Source organism: Podarcis vaucheri (genome assembly GCF_965113315.1).
Source record: "Podarcis vaucheri genome assembly, chromosome: 6".
Lineage (NCBI taxonomy): Eukaryota > Metazoa > Chordata > Lepidosauria > Squamata > Lacertidae > Podarcis > Podarcis vaucheri.
Genome location: NC_138764.1, coordinates 88,077,755 through 88,091,708, shown reverse-complemented (window position 1 = coordinate 88,091,708; position 13,954 = coordinate 88,077,755). Strand labels below are relative to the sequence as shown.

General features: G+C 45.4%; 1 protein-coding gene and 2 long non-coding RNA genes across 4 annotated transcripts; 2 read left to right on the top strand and 1 right to left on the bottom strand.

Moving 5' to 3' along the window:
• Positions 1–1,572: 1,572 nt before the first annotated feature.
• Positions 1,573–4,047, bottom strand: CEBPB (CCAAT enhancer binding protein beta). Its single transcript, XM_082227204.1, has one exon. The coding sequence runs from the start codon at positions 3,550–3,552 to the stop codon at positions 2,434–2,436; it is 1,119 nt and encodes a 372-aa protein (XP_082083330.1). The 5' UTR covers positions 3,553–4,047; the 3' UTR covers positions 1,573–2,433.
• Positions 4,048–4,608: 561 nt separating this feature from the next.
• On the top strand, positions 4,609–7,707 carry LOC309534812. 2 transcript variants are annotated; one of them, XR_014220864.1, is made up of 3 exons: positions 4,609–5,817; positions 6,705–6,836; positions 7,495–7,707. It is a non-coding gene; the product is annotated as an uncharacterized lncRNA (long non-coding RNA). The 2 variants fall into 2 exon arrangements; XR_014220865.1 differs by having other exon boundaries at positions 4,609–6,836.
• Positions 7,708–11,710: 4,003 nt separating this feature from the next.
• On the top strand, positions 11,711–13,471 carry LOC309534460. Its single transcript, XR_014220748.1, has 2 exons — positions 11,711–12,148; positions 12,993–13,471. It is a non-coding gene; the product is annotated as an uncharacterized lncRNA (long non-coding RNA).
• Positions 13,472–13,954: the final 483 nt, after the last annotated feature.

Here is a 13,954-nt window from a genome sequence, read left to right as displayed (position 1 = left end):
ACCGAGCTCAACTTTTCCATGAAGCCGCATTCGTTGTTAGCGAAAACCTAAGTTTCATCAGCAAGCAGAGAATTAGGAGCTGCGGCTGCTTTTCCCTGAAGGGGATATCGACAAGAGCAATGTTTAGGTCAACAGCCACCAAGCAAAGTGAATTCTGCATTTCATCAGTGCAAAGGGCAGCAGGGAAAATTTAAAGCTTTTTTGTTGGATATCAGAATTTAGAACCTAGAAGTACTTTAAAAGGGCCTAAATTCATAGTAAATTGCTGAATAAGACCAGTCCTTTACCCAGCTCTCCTCTACACACACACACACACACACACACACACACACACACACCAACTTCACATACTGTTAACATTTTACTAGCAGTATAGACACATGAGCAAACTATGCAAGGCTAGGAACATTCAGCTTCCTGGTCTTGAGAAATCATAGATTCCACAATCGCTAGCATGAACTTTTGGATATCTGCCTGTCCAGTGCGCTTCCCCTGTGCAAAAACACTGTTTGCTCTCAGTGCACTGGACAGGCAGAAGTTCTACGTGAACATCACTGCTTTTGCCACAGGCTGCCTCGCTAAAGTAAGTAACTAAATAAAGTTGGACGGAAGATGCTACGCTAGGCATCCTCTATAAATAAAGAACACTGGAAATCCGCACGCCAGAGGCGGGGGTTAATTGCCTTATTTTTACCTGCAATTAACACACTTTGCATCTAATTCACTTTAATATGGTAGCTGCTAGGCTTGGGGGACATAGATCTCACTTATTCTGCAATCGCTTCTTTCTGTTGTTAATTGCCTATGCGAGAATGTTGCTCGAGATTTTCACAAACAAGTTAGTTTGACATTTAAAAGTATGACATCCTTAAAAAAAAAAAAAGCAATGAGATCCGAAAAAGAATTTGAACGCCTTACTTGGCATCTGTGTTTTGACACTGTATCGTTCTCAACCTAATCTGTGTCATGAGGCTTAGAAACTTCCCCCACCCTTAAAACTAAAATCTGGGCATTCACAAAAACGGACTGCAGAGAAGTAGGCTGCCCACAACTCTTTCAGAAATTCTGGAAAAGTTTTGAAATAGATATGCCTAAAGAATTTATTCCAACCTTTCCTAAGGAATGTATTCTCAGCATAACCAGCTCAAATGTATCCCTATGACACACAAATCTATCTTTTTCTTATCCCCCCCATCCTCTGCAGTTACTTAAACAGATCAGAAATATTGGTTTATCACACCAAGAAAATAAAAGAAATGAGAAATAAAGGAAACAAGACCCATTATGTTTTTTTCATCCCCTTATACGTTACCTGCAGTTCCAAGTCTCCCCAATTTGTAGTAATTCACAAGCCGATCGACAGTTTCAGCAACAAGGCAGTGAACTGGAAGAAGTGACTGCTTTGCTTCCAAGCTGGTTCTCTTGGGAATTTCTGCTGAACGAAGAACTGGAAGAAATCTATATTGTATTTCAGCTGCTGGGACACCACTCAGTTATTTTAATGGTTCTAGATTGCCCCCCTCCCCCCCCATATAGTGGAGGGTTAGCACCCTGAAGAAAACAAAGCTCTCATTTTCCGTCCTGACAATAAAGTTTTATTAAAATTGTTCATTAATGCTTCATGTGTAGCAAGAATGCATAGATCCCAAAATATACATATGTCTTTTTTTCTCCTTATAGAAATAGACCATTCTTTATAATAAAAAACAACTGTAGGAACATCTTTAACAGATTACTCAATCCATGACTGACAGTTACACGAGGTTGCATCATGTGTAGCCAGCTTTTCCAGCCATGTTTTAAAGATTGCATCACTCTGGCCTCTCTTTCTCTCTACTTTATTCTCTCTCTCTTCTTAAATAACACAAGCATTCAACCCAAAAAGAAAAAAAAAGGGGGAAAGGGGGGGAACAACCGCTGCAAAGACATCAGATCGGAAATTAAGTGGCTTGTGTCGGGTTTGCCGTCACCTTTTTTTTTTCTTAGAAAAAAAACAGTAACAAGAAAAGTTGGAGGGGGTAAAAAAACAAAAAACAAATCACGATTCCTCCATGAGGTTTGCAGAGGTAAATGGAAACCGCCAGGAGACTCCCCGCGCCAGCCGAAGGAGTTGGACAGCACGTAGCTTAGAGCGGAAGGCTTCTCCCACCTTGAGCGCGCGAATTAAAGGTGAAATAATAAAAATAAAAATGATACGCATTCATATATGTAAACCCTCTGGGCTCGCTCTCTCCCTCGACTTCTCTCCCCCCCCCCCGATTCTGCCTCGCCTTGTAAGGAGCGGGGAGACGCGCGTGTACAAACCCACCCCAGATCCCACCGTCCCCAACCTCGCCGATCCTTTCCCCAAACTCCACGCGCCGCCTGCGCCCCCTACTCCCCAGCGCAACCCCCTTCTTCCCCCCCCATCTCTCGTCGGGGGTCGGCTGGGGGTTAGCAGTGTCCGGAGGTGGCCAAGAGCGGCTCGGGCAGCTGTTTGAACAAGTTCCTGAGCGTGCTGAGCTCCCGGGAGAGCTGGTCCACTTTCTTTTGCAACCTCTCGTTCTCGGCCGTCAGTTCCAAGACTTTGTGCTGCGTCTCCATGTTGCGTAGCTTCGCTTTGTCGCGGCTCTTGCGCACGGCGATGTTGTTCCTCTCGCGCCGCAGCTTGTACTCCTCGCTGTGCTTGTCCACGCACTTCTTCGACTTGTGCTTGCCGCCGCCGCCGCCACCTCCGCCGCCGCCACTACCGGGGCCTGCCGGGTAAACGCCGCCGCCGCCGCCACTTCCTCCTCCGGCCGAGGCGGACTTCGAGGAATCGGACGGGTTCGGGGTGCCCGGCGGGCTGGAAGACGACGACGTGGAGAGGTTGCCGCTGCTGCCGCTCGGCACCGACTGGTAGCCCAAGTAGGAGCGCACGGTGCTGCCGTAAGGAGAGGACATTCCCCCCAGGCCGGGCCCTGCGCCGCCGCCGCCCGCGCCGCCGCCCTCGTCCTTGCGGGGCCCTTTGCAAGAGTCCAAGTGCTCGAAGACCGGCTCCACTTTGGTTTCCACCATGGGCGGGTAGCAGCCCAGCAGCGTGCCGGCCTTGTGGCCTGCTTGCCCGACGCCCGGGTGGTGGTGATGGCCGTGCCTGGCAAGGCTGATGTACGCGTAATCGGGGTGCTTCTTCCCGCCGCCTTTATAGTCCTGCTCCGAGAAGAGGTCGGAGAGAAAATCTTGGCTGCTGTTCCCGCCGCCGCTGCTGCTGCTGCTGCCTCCGCTGCTGCTGCAAACCGGCTCAAAGTTGCCCCCTGCTGCCGCGGAAGGAGGCGGCTGCTGTTGCTGCTGCTGCTGCTGCGCCTGTTGCTGCTGCGATGCTAAAGGGTCCAGGTAAGGGCTGAAGTCGATGGCTCTCTCGTGGTCTCCGACGGTGAGCTCGGTCATGGAGCGGCCCCCTGGAGCCCGGGGGTGCAGCTTGCTCAGAGCAGCCAGACAGTCCGCCTCGTAATAGAAATTAGCCACTTCCATGGATTTAAAGGCCGGCGGCTGGAGCGGGAGGCATGCCTGGTCCCAGGCCACCAGGCGTTGCATGAAAGCAAAAGGAGAGGCGGGGAGCAGACGGGGAAGGGGGCGAGGGAGAAAGGGGGAGTCCCGGCCCCCCGGAGCTGCTGGGGCGGTCGAGTCGCTGGCTTCAGACGGCGAGCACGATCGGTCGCTTTGCAAAGCCCTTGCGTTCCTTGGAGAGGGCTCCTTTCCCCAGCGCGCCCGCTGACCGTCCGCGCCCGCAATGCTTCAGAGACCCCGAAGCTCCAGGCTCTCCTGGACCCCGGTGCTGGTGCTGGTGCTGCGGCCGCTGGCTGCCGGGCTGTGTGGCTGCGGGTGAAGCTCGCTGCGGACCATCTGGTTGCTCCGGGTGCCGCGCCGTCGCTTAAAAGTCTCCGGACTTGGGAAAGTTCCTTTGCGCGCAGTTATTTATAGGGGCGGCGCGTCCCTTGGCAACGGGACGTCACGCCTAGCTGGCTGGCTGCCACGAGCTCGCGCAGCGCACGAAAGCGCCTCACCCGCTGGCTGCAGCCTCAAAGGAGCGCGCTCCGAGTGCGTGTGGACCTCCCGGAGCCTGGGCCATTCATAATAACAACAACAAGGCGCGGATCGAGGGGAGGGGAGGAGGGAGGCATGGGTGGATTGGGTTTGGCCCGGGGAGGGGCTTTATTCTCCCCAGACGGGACAAAGTTTTCATTTCAAGTCGATCGATCTGTCTTAACTCTCTCTCTCTGTGCGTCTTTCCAAGGCAAGAACAGGCGATGCGACCTTGCAGCCAAATCCACCGGCTCTTTTGCAGCCTGGTCCTGGGAGACGCACACTCAAAAAGAGGAACCATTTGTCCAGTGTGTTTCATGTTCAAGATGCACACTCAAGATTGTTTCCTTTTGCGTCCTGGTCCGTAGGGGCTGAGCTGGGCTTACTTACTCTGGAGTAAACGTGCTGAGGATTGGGGGCTCAGCAGGGTGAGGAGGAAGTTCCTCTGAACAGAGTGGAGCTTCTGAGAAAGGAAGGGTTAGGATCAGAGGAGGGCAACATAGAGCGTCTTTGCTTTCAGTGCAGCAGGGTTTAAAATCTGTTTTAGGCTGCAATGTGTTTACTGAATACTGCAGGTCTTTTTCTTTCTTTAATACCTGAGCCTCGGTTTGTGCACCTCAGGGATTCTGAGCGTAGGGACAGAGCCAGTTGTGTTTCACGTTGAAGCAAATGAGGAAGAAGTGTCCACAAGTGCAAAACTGAGGCCAGTGAGGCAAAGTGATCTTACTCAAGTTTGGGGGTGAGATCCTGCACGTTCCATTTTAGAACCCTGAGCCTTTTCTCTCTCCCCTTCTCTTTCACATGCTTCAGAGATGGCCACCTGTTTGAGGAATGGGAAGAGAAATCACGTAAGGGAGCCATGCCCTAGACTGGATTCAAAGGAGGCTAAAAGGAGGGTTTTACTGGGCCTCTGGAAGTGACTGGAAATGGTCATTGTGTGTCTGTCAGCCTTTAAGGCTTGAGCATGTCTGGGCATCACACCACTTGCCCAGTTAGACCTCCTTAATCCTAGATCTGGTTCTGGAATGATGGGAGGTGGAAAGTCACCCTGCCTCCAATCAGAACTACTTCCTTGCTTCACGCATTCCTGAGTTCTGCCTTGGCACTGAATACTTTCCAAGCCTTGGAAAACAATGGACTTCTAATATTTGAATTGCCCCAGAGAGCTGCACAAGACTTCTGAGATTAACCTGGCTGGGCAATTTCTTCTTGCAAAGGCTGTGGGCCAGATACTAAATTGTCACTATTTGGGTCTAGCAACTTCAGACGTGCCCAGGCAGAAAGCACTCCTCTTTCCAACATGAGATTCTTCTTTTGTTTTGCAACTGCTGCAGGCCTGCGTTTGACCTGGTAGTGACAGGTACCACACTTTAAGAAGCCTTGCTTAGTAGGGCAGTGACATTATATGGCAAAATACAGCCCTTACGGACTCCTGCAGTCTCCCACCGGGACTGGGGAAGCACAACTGAGCTGGAAGAGCTGCAGCAAGCTTGGGGGGGAAATGAACCCTGGTACCCTGTTTAATTAAAGACACCCACCTTTGGAGCCAAGCATATATTTCACCCTCTTTCACTCCCACATTTACCTGTTTACAAGATAGTGACTCACTCCCAGAATAAAGGACATCAATTTAAAACAAAACATATAATTAAAGAAAGTAGGAGTGTCCTTTGCAAAGACGACCCAGCGCTGAAGAGAACATGGCATTGCATCTCAGAGTGATGTGAAGCAATTCTGCGGTGTGAGAAGCATTGTAACGTTAAGCCAGAGGAACAGGTATTGCATTATGTGATTCAAACAGTCAACAGTTCACGAGGGCTCAAACCTCAGAGAGATTCAAAAAGAGGAAGAATTCGGAAATCGGGTTGTACAGACCTGCGTTCCCTTCCCTTCTCTCTCTCTCCTCTATTTTGAAAATGATTTTCTTCATTGGAAATGCAGTAATGACAGAACACCTAGTAGCCTTCAGGGCTGTTGTACCCTATGTGCACTCCTTTGGCTTCATGGCCTTCTGGGTTGCTTGTTGTTTTTTTCCAAAAAAAAATTCTCCTTAAAAGTAGGTTCCTAGTCCTCATGGTTTCTAGTCCTCTGAAGCATTGCATGTTTTATATGCCAAATGCTGAGAAAAGCTGAGGACATAAGGCGGCTATGTGCATGCTGTACCTTTAAAGCACATTATTTCCCTCAAAGATTTCTGGGCACTCTTGTTTGTTAAGAGTTGCTAAAACGCACTAAAAAGTGTGTTTTCCCAGGGAATGTGGCTGCTCAGACCTGTGCTTTCTAGCACGGGACAAGCAGAAGTGTAGGCAAGCCCTGAGGCCCAAATCAAACATGTGTTTTCAAGTGCCTCACCATTGGCCGGGCTGGCTGGGTCTGATGGGAGTTGAAGTCCAACAACATCTTGAATGGCCACAGGTTCCCCATCCCTGCTCTGTGCCCACCTTCACACCTGACTGTGAAGGGAAGCATCTTCATCTCTGTGGGTACCGTGGCATCTTGTGCAGGCTGCAGGTGGTTGGTACATTGCTGTGGTTCAAAGTTATAGGGTGGCCTTTTGTTTAAAAAACCAGAAGCCTTTTTACTGGGTATAGTGGGTGAAGGGATCCCAAGGGAAGATAAAAGACTATTTATGTATGCAACAACTGCAGCAATAATTCTTTCAGCCCCAAAATGGAAACAACAAAAAGTGCCAACGAAAGAAGAGTTGCAGATGAAGAGGATGGACTTTGCAGAACTGGCGAAGCTGACAGGAAAAATCCGAAACCAGCACGATCAAGTATTCCAAAAGGATTGGAGTAAGTTTATACGATATAATCTAAAAGATTATTGTAAGCAATTAACATCACTAGCAGGGTTGTCTGAAGACTTGTAATGAGAAATTTTCTGTCTTTCTGTGTTTATTTAAATTTTGAGCCATTTTGTAATGAGTATAATTAGAATTGGAAAACGTGTAAAATGCAATGATATAAAGGTTAATTTCGAAAGCCATGAGGCGGGAGGGAAGGAAGTCAATGTATAATATTAAATGGAAAATAAAAATTATACACAGAGAGAAAGAGAGAGAGAGAGTTATAGGGTGGCATTCAACTAACTTTTACTCAGAGTAAACTTATTGAAATTAATGGATTAATTTAGGCGTGGACTCTCAGAATTGTAGCAGCCCTGAGGGTCATCTAGTCCAACCCCCTGCAATGCAGGAATCTCAACTAGATAAAACATGGCAGTTGGCCACCCAACCTCTGCTTTACAATCTCCAAGGAAGGAGAATCTAGCACTTCCCATGGGACTCTGTTCCAATAATACCTCTTAGTGTCAGAAAGTTCTTCCTGATGTTTAGTTGGGATCACCTTTCTTGTAACCTGAATCCATTGATTATGGTCCTAGCTTCCGGATCAGGAGAAAACAAGTTTGCTCCATCTTCAATGTACACTATTTTTTAATGGTTAAATTTAGGTGGATACCACTGATAGCTAGTTCTGTATGCAGTTCTCTTCCTGTTCTGTGCCATTATCCTCTTGAAGAGTGGATTACAGCGGCTGCACCTGCATTTCAAGACAGACACTCCTCTCATCAAAGGCTGAGAAGCCCTTTCCAAAGAGCTAAGAATAGCAGTATTTCTATTGCTGTTTTTTTAAAAAAATAAAATAAAAAACCTGAGTGTGTGGATTATTATTTTTTATGTGTGTTGTTTTGGAAAGGAGAGGTGCTGCTGCCAAAAGAATGTAGTGTGATTAATCTTTTTGAAAAGGCGAAGGGAGAAGCAACTGATCTTCAGTCAAGTCTAGGCTCATGATTTCATGGTCTCCCTAGATTTCACTTGCTCTCCCCAAGATCACATAGTGAAACCTACTTGTTTTCCAAGCCCTCTTTACATGATGATCCTTCCACCTAACAGCCTAATTCGGTACATGTCTACTCAGAAGTAAGTCTCACTGTGTTCAGTGGGGCTTCCTTCCAGTTAACTGGATGTAGAGTTGCTGCTTTAAATCTGGAATGCGTTTTTCTAATGTTGACATATAAAAGATTGCAATTTCTAAATAGAAAAAAAACCTTTTGTTTTATACATAATATTAAACTATATTACTGGTGGCCTCTTTTTTTTTTTTTAGTTTACGGGCACTCCAAAATAAAATGAAATGGCACCATTTTTCTGACATTGGTATTCCATAACAAGTTTCCATAAGAGTCTGGAATTAATTAGTTTGTTAGCTTAATGTGGTTTCCTCGTTGTCCCAGTACTTCTCTAGTAATGTTTTAGCAGCAAGAAGGAAGGAAGGAAGGAAGGGCAAAGCTTCACAAGGTACTGAATTTTTAAAAAAATTATAGCAGAAATATATTAATGGCTACATGGAATTAAAACCCATTTGGTCCACTGAACTGCCTAGTAATAAAACAGTAAAAAATGCAATACTACATAGGTCTACTCAGAAGTAAGTCCCATTGGGTTCAGTGGGCTTATTCCCAAGTAAGTGGGAGCCTAAAATACACAGCTTGTTTTTGATTAAGGCCTTCTTCAGAATCACTAAAATAACAAGAAGTGTGTGGCTCAATAAATAAACCACGATACATGTTATTATTTATTTATATGAATGCTTGAAGACACCATTGGGCTGTTAGCTGCTTATTATCAATTGCCATGTATCCCTCCCCCCCCCCCCGGTGCCGTTTTGAGGCTTTCTGTTGTTGCTTTTTCATGGCTCTCTTGCCTGTCAAACCCCCCACCCCCTTCTTTCTCATTCTCAGTAATATTTTGGCACAAGTAAATGGATTCCCAATAAAGTCTATGTGTTCCTTCATCACACTGTGTTTCAAGGATCCAAAGATAGTTACTAGTAGGACTAACTAGAATTTCATAACCAATCATAGCCTTCATCTTCTCCACCAGTCTTTAGTAACCTGTTCCTACCGGTTGAAGTTGGGCAAAAGCGAGAGGGCAGACTCCTTCGTGAAGAACAGCAACATGTTAATTCCTTCGCTATTATTGGCTTGTGTGACCTACAAGGGTGGCCAGGTCAATGTTGCTGGCCAGGTCCATCATTCCTTACCATTGGCCATCCTGCCTGGGGCTGATGGGAGTCCTATTGCCTTTGGCAGGCCACAGGTTCCCTACCCCTTACCTGTAGCTCCATCAAACAACAGGAACCCACCCTCAGCCTTACCTGGAGATCCCAGGGATTGGACCTCAACCTTTCTACATGCAGAGCTTGTGATCATCCACTTTGAAAGACTAGCACATTTATTGTGGCACAAGATTACGATCCACTCCATCAGATGCATGAAGTGTTGTCCTGAGTTAGAGGTATATACACAGGATTGGAATGAGGATTGTAAACAGCGAGGTCAGAAGAGGGGGAAATGCAGAAAAGTACATAGCTTGGTAATTACTAATAGCGGCCATTCTCACACACAAGAAGTTGCTGTTAATCCAAACATCCGGGCATTGGTAAGACCATCAACACATGTAGTATGAAACGAAAGCTTTCTTCTGATTCTGCAAGGCTATAATCTGAAGAACGTTCGTTTGGATGCAAGGCTCACCCAAAGTCAATGGGACTTGCATTCAATAAAATCTCTACAGGGTTGAGGTGCTAGCTATAAATGCCAGTGTCCTTCCTTCCTTCTATTGCTTTGTGTATAATATTCACATTACAATGACCTCCAGACTCCACACAAAAAATTAAAATTGTCCCCCAGTTTTCATTGGTAGTCAGTTTCAAGAGATGGGCTCTGAGTTGGCCACAGTCCTGCTTTTGACACTTGTCAGTACAGTCATACCTCTTCTTGCGAACGCTTCATGTTGCGTTTTTTTGGGTTAAGAACGCAGCAAACCTGGAAGTGTTTACTTCCAGATTTCGCCACACTTGCAGAAGCCTTCTGCGTGGTTCGCACATGCGCAGAAGCACCGCTCTGGTTACAGACTTTTCAGGGTGCAAACGGCACCCGGGAACGGATCATGTCCACAACCAGAGGTACCACTGCACTGCCAGATAAAAAGATGTGATGTCAATTTACTACTCCTAGTACTCAAAAGCAATATTTCAACTCTACCTAGCCAAGTGATAGGCTCCTTGGACAAATTTTCACACAAAGGTGAGGCCAACACCATTTTGTCTTCAAAGTACATTACATTCCAAATTAGCTGTGAATATAAGTTTTCTCTCTTAATATTGCCCAACATCCATTGGTTTTAAAAAATCAAGATTGGGAATGCATGAGTCCCTATAACTGTTGTTAATGCCTCACCTGCAGAAGACAACAGTTTTGTCAATGCTAATCTTTTCGGTCATTGGTAATCTGTCTTTACAAATGGTCCAACAATGCCAGTATTTTCAGACACCTAAATGTTTAAACGTTTCTTTGATTGTCCTTGAATCTCTTCGCCACACTTGCTCTCCTCTCCTGCAACACCCTTTGAGAGCCACTGGGCTGATGTTAAGCAAGTGGCTTGATGGCACGCTCTCCACTGTTTGGGGGGAAAGTGCCAAAATGAGTTATGGATGAGCCCACCAAAGAGAAAACGATCCCTGGGTCCAATATTCAAAGCATGCCCTAGGAAAGCGAACAGGAGATGTTAGAAAAGATGAGCCTGTCTTCCTAGCCCCCGCTTCTTCTGGTCTCCACCGTGCTTTAAACTCATCCTGTTCCAGGCTCACCTCTGACCCAGCACTCCCAACCTTTGTAGCACGTGAGGTTGCACAACCTTTCGCTTTATCTGCCCAAGCGATGTTCTTTGCCCTACAGGGTACATGAGAGACGTCACCTGGCCATCGGCAGCTCCTGCCTGTTGCCTGTGGGACAGCATGACCAAAATGCTTTCCTCTACCTCTCGGAAAATTTCCAGTGCATCGGAGAGGTCAAAGTTGCAGCTGCGCTTCTCGTCTTTATGGAGGAAACTGCTGGAAGGGCTAACCCACACTGACGGGGCACTTTCAACAAAGGCAAAATGGAATTTTTGCTTCAGACGCTTTGTCTGACTGAAAGGAGGCCTCTTTGCCTTTTACAAGTACTCAAACATGAAATCAGGCCTCGCATACCTTCATATGTAAAGTCTGAGATGAATAAATGCCCACTTCCCTGAGCGTTTTTGCAGCCAGATCCCATATCTATCCCATGGTATCTGCGAGTCTTATTTCCAGGTAAGTAGGCTTACTACTATAGCCTTACAACATAATTACTAATCTCTAGGAAGCGAGCATTGCTGCCTTTCATTCATTCATTGGCTAATTCGTTGCTTGGTCTGCTTATGGCTTAATCACTGCACTCCGTAGGAAATGGATACTGAATACAAGACGTGAGAAAGCCCTTCCTAAGTTGCAAAGTCCCCATTTGCATCTCTGTTTCTAGGGAAATTCATATAAAATGGCTTTCTCATTCAATGTAAACACACAAAAATTGATTTTCTAACAAAACCAAGCATTGTACACTAATTTGTTGTATATACACAGGTTAGTGTATATTAAGATACACTGCTTTTAATAACAGTACAGTCGTACCTTGGAAGTCGAACAGCTTAGTTCCCAAATGTTTTGGCTCTCGAACGTCGCAAACCCAGAAGTGACTGTTCTGGTTTGTGAACTATTTGGTCTGACGGGGCTTCTGCAGCTTCCAATTGGCTGCAGGAGCTTCCTGCAGCCAATCAGAAGCTGCGCTTTGGTTTTCAAACGTTTTGGAAGTCAAACAGACTTCTGGAACGGATTCTTTTGACTTCCAAGATATGACTGTACTTGGAATCTGTAGTGCATTCCAAATGCAACATTAGTAAGCTGGGCCAGTATTACCACCTTCATACTACAAATTGAGGGACAGTAACTTGACTAAGACATCCTAACATGTTCACATTGGGATTTGAACTAAGCATTTCACAATGTAACTCTGATTGTATACAATGCCAGATACTTGCAAACTATTGAAATGAGCAGTGCACCCAGCGAAAACATTTCTGTCCAAGCCTTTTGTTGATTAATATTCTATGGCCTTTTAAATGTGTTTGTGGGAAGGCGTGTTATTGTTTTGTTTTTATTCTATTTATTTCTCCTTTTATCCTGTATCTTTATCTTGCGAACTGCCCTGAGATCTTCGAATGAAGGACAGAATAATCAATAAGTAAGTCCAACACACCATACACTCAGGCCTTGCATGGCTGTATCTTACCTTCTCCCCTAGCCACTCCCACAAGAGTGGTTCCCATCATAGTGGGATGCAGCAATGGATTTGTCAATGGAATGCATGGATATTCTCTTCCCCTCCCCCTCCACTCAATCACACACTGACTTACTCTCCAAACAACTACCTAGGTGCAAAATGCTCTTGGAACGATCTCTCCGCCTTTGTGCAATAGCAGCTCTCATGTTTTTATAGCTGCCAACACAAACCCATTTAAGACAAGCCCATGCAGCCCAAACAATTACTTTATTCTTCTTTTCCCTATGTTTAATTGCTCTGTGCTCACTTACTCCCTGAAGCTATTGACATCATTTCAGTTTATTTCCTCGGTCCAGATTTTGACAGATTGCAATGAGTTTTTGAATGCCGAGATAGATGCACGGGTACATAGTCGGAAAGGGGGTGGGGAGGGATTTTAGACAGAGACAACAACAATTAACAACAACATAACATAATAATGAGAATAATAGCAAAAATTGGCTGCTGATTAGCTACTGGGTGCTGGTTGAAGGTGCTGGTTTTGGAATATAAAGTGGTATAAACATCTCTTCACTCTGGCCTTTGACACATAGGAAGTATATTTTTAGGATGCATCCTCTTTTTGTGACTGTAAGTTGTTTTAAACTATTTCCAATGTTGCATTTTAAATGGTTGCACCTTAGGGCGAAGGGCAGGCAAAATTGATAGTGTTAGTAGTAGGACTAGTAGTAATGACACAGGTTAGGACCAGGATACCTGAAATATTGTTTCACCTCTTATATACCCTAATTGATCACTTCACTCTGCAGGTGAGGTTCATGCATCACAGGGGGGTTGGGCTAGATGACCCTCAGGGGTCCCTTCCAACTCTCCAATTCTATGATTCTATGCGGCGCCATCTCATTAGGCGATCAGGTGCATACGGTGCAGGAATCGGGCCATAGTGCTGTGGAATGAGCTCTCCTTACCAGAAAAATAAGAAATCAAGATAACAAACTTTTTTATAAAAGAATAGAAATGGTTTATTGAATATTTACAAATAAACTGTTAACAGATAAGAACATTGGCAGGATTGTTGTAATAGCCTGCAGTTTGATAAGAGTATATATTTAAAGTAGATGAATAAATGAGTCAGTTAAGTTAATTTGGAATATGCAGAAAATATAAAAAATAAATTTAAGAAAGAGGGGGAAGGAAGTCGAGTTTTGAAATGGTAAAATGATTGTAAAATTATTGAAATGTATAAAATTGAAAATCATAAATAAAATAATAATAATTAAAAAAGGAATGAGTTCTCCTTGAATATTAGATATGTGTCGTCTCTACAAGCCCTCTAAGTAGATAATCTGTATCTGTAACTGGAATTGGTTTTTAGGACGTTTTTATTTTTTCGCTTTCTGCTCTCTGCCCTGGACAGGTGGGGCAGGAGATATAAACAAACAAATAAATGTTTCATTGTTCTTTGAATGTTTTCCCCCCTGGAAGCATGGAAATGAACACTAAACTTGCCCTATGCGCCACTGTATTTCTGGAACTGGCTTTTATGCCATGTGGAAGCTCAAGCAAAACACAGACATTAACAGTTGGGGGAAGTTGTGGAAACGGAATAAACCGCTGTGTGCAGCACAGGTCCCAGTGTTCTCTGGGTGCTGTCAGACTCCAAAACCCATCAGCCTCAGCCAAAATGGACAGTGGTAAGGGATGATGGGAGTTGTAGTACCAAACATCTGGGGAGCCACCACGTTGGGCAAGGCTGATCAAAATATTTACT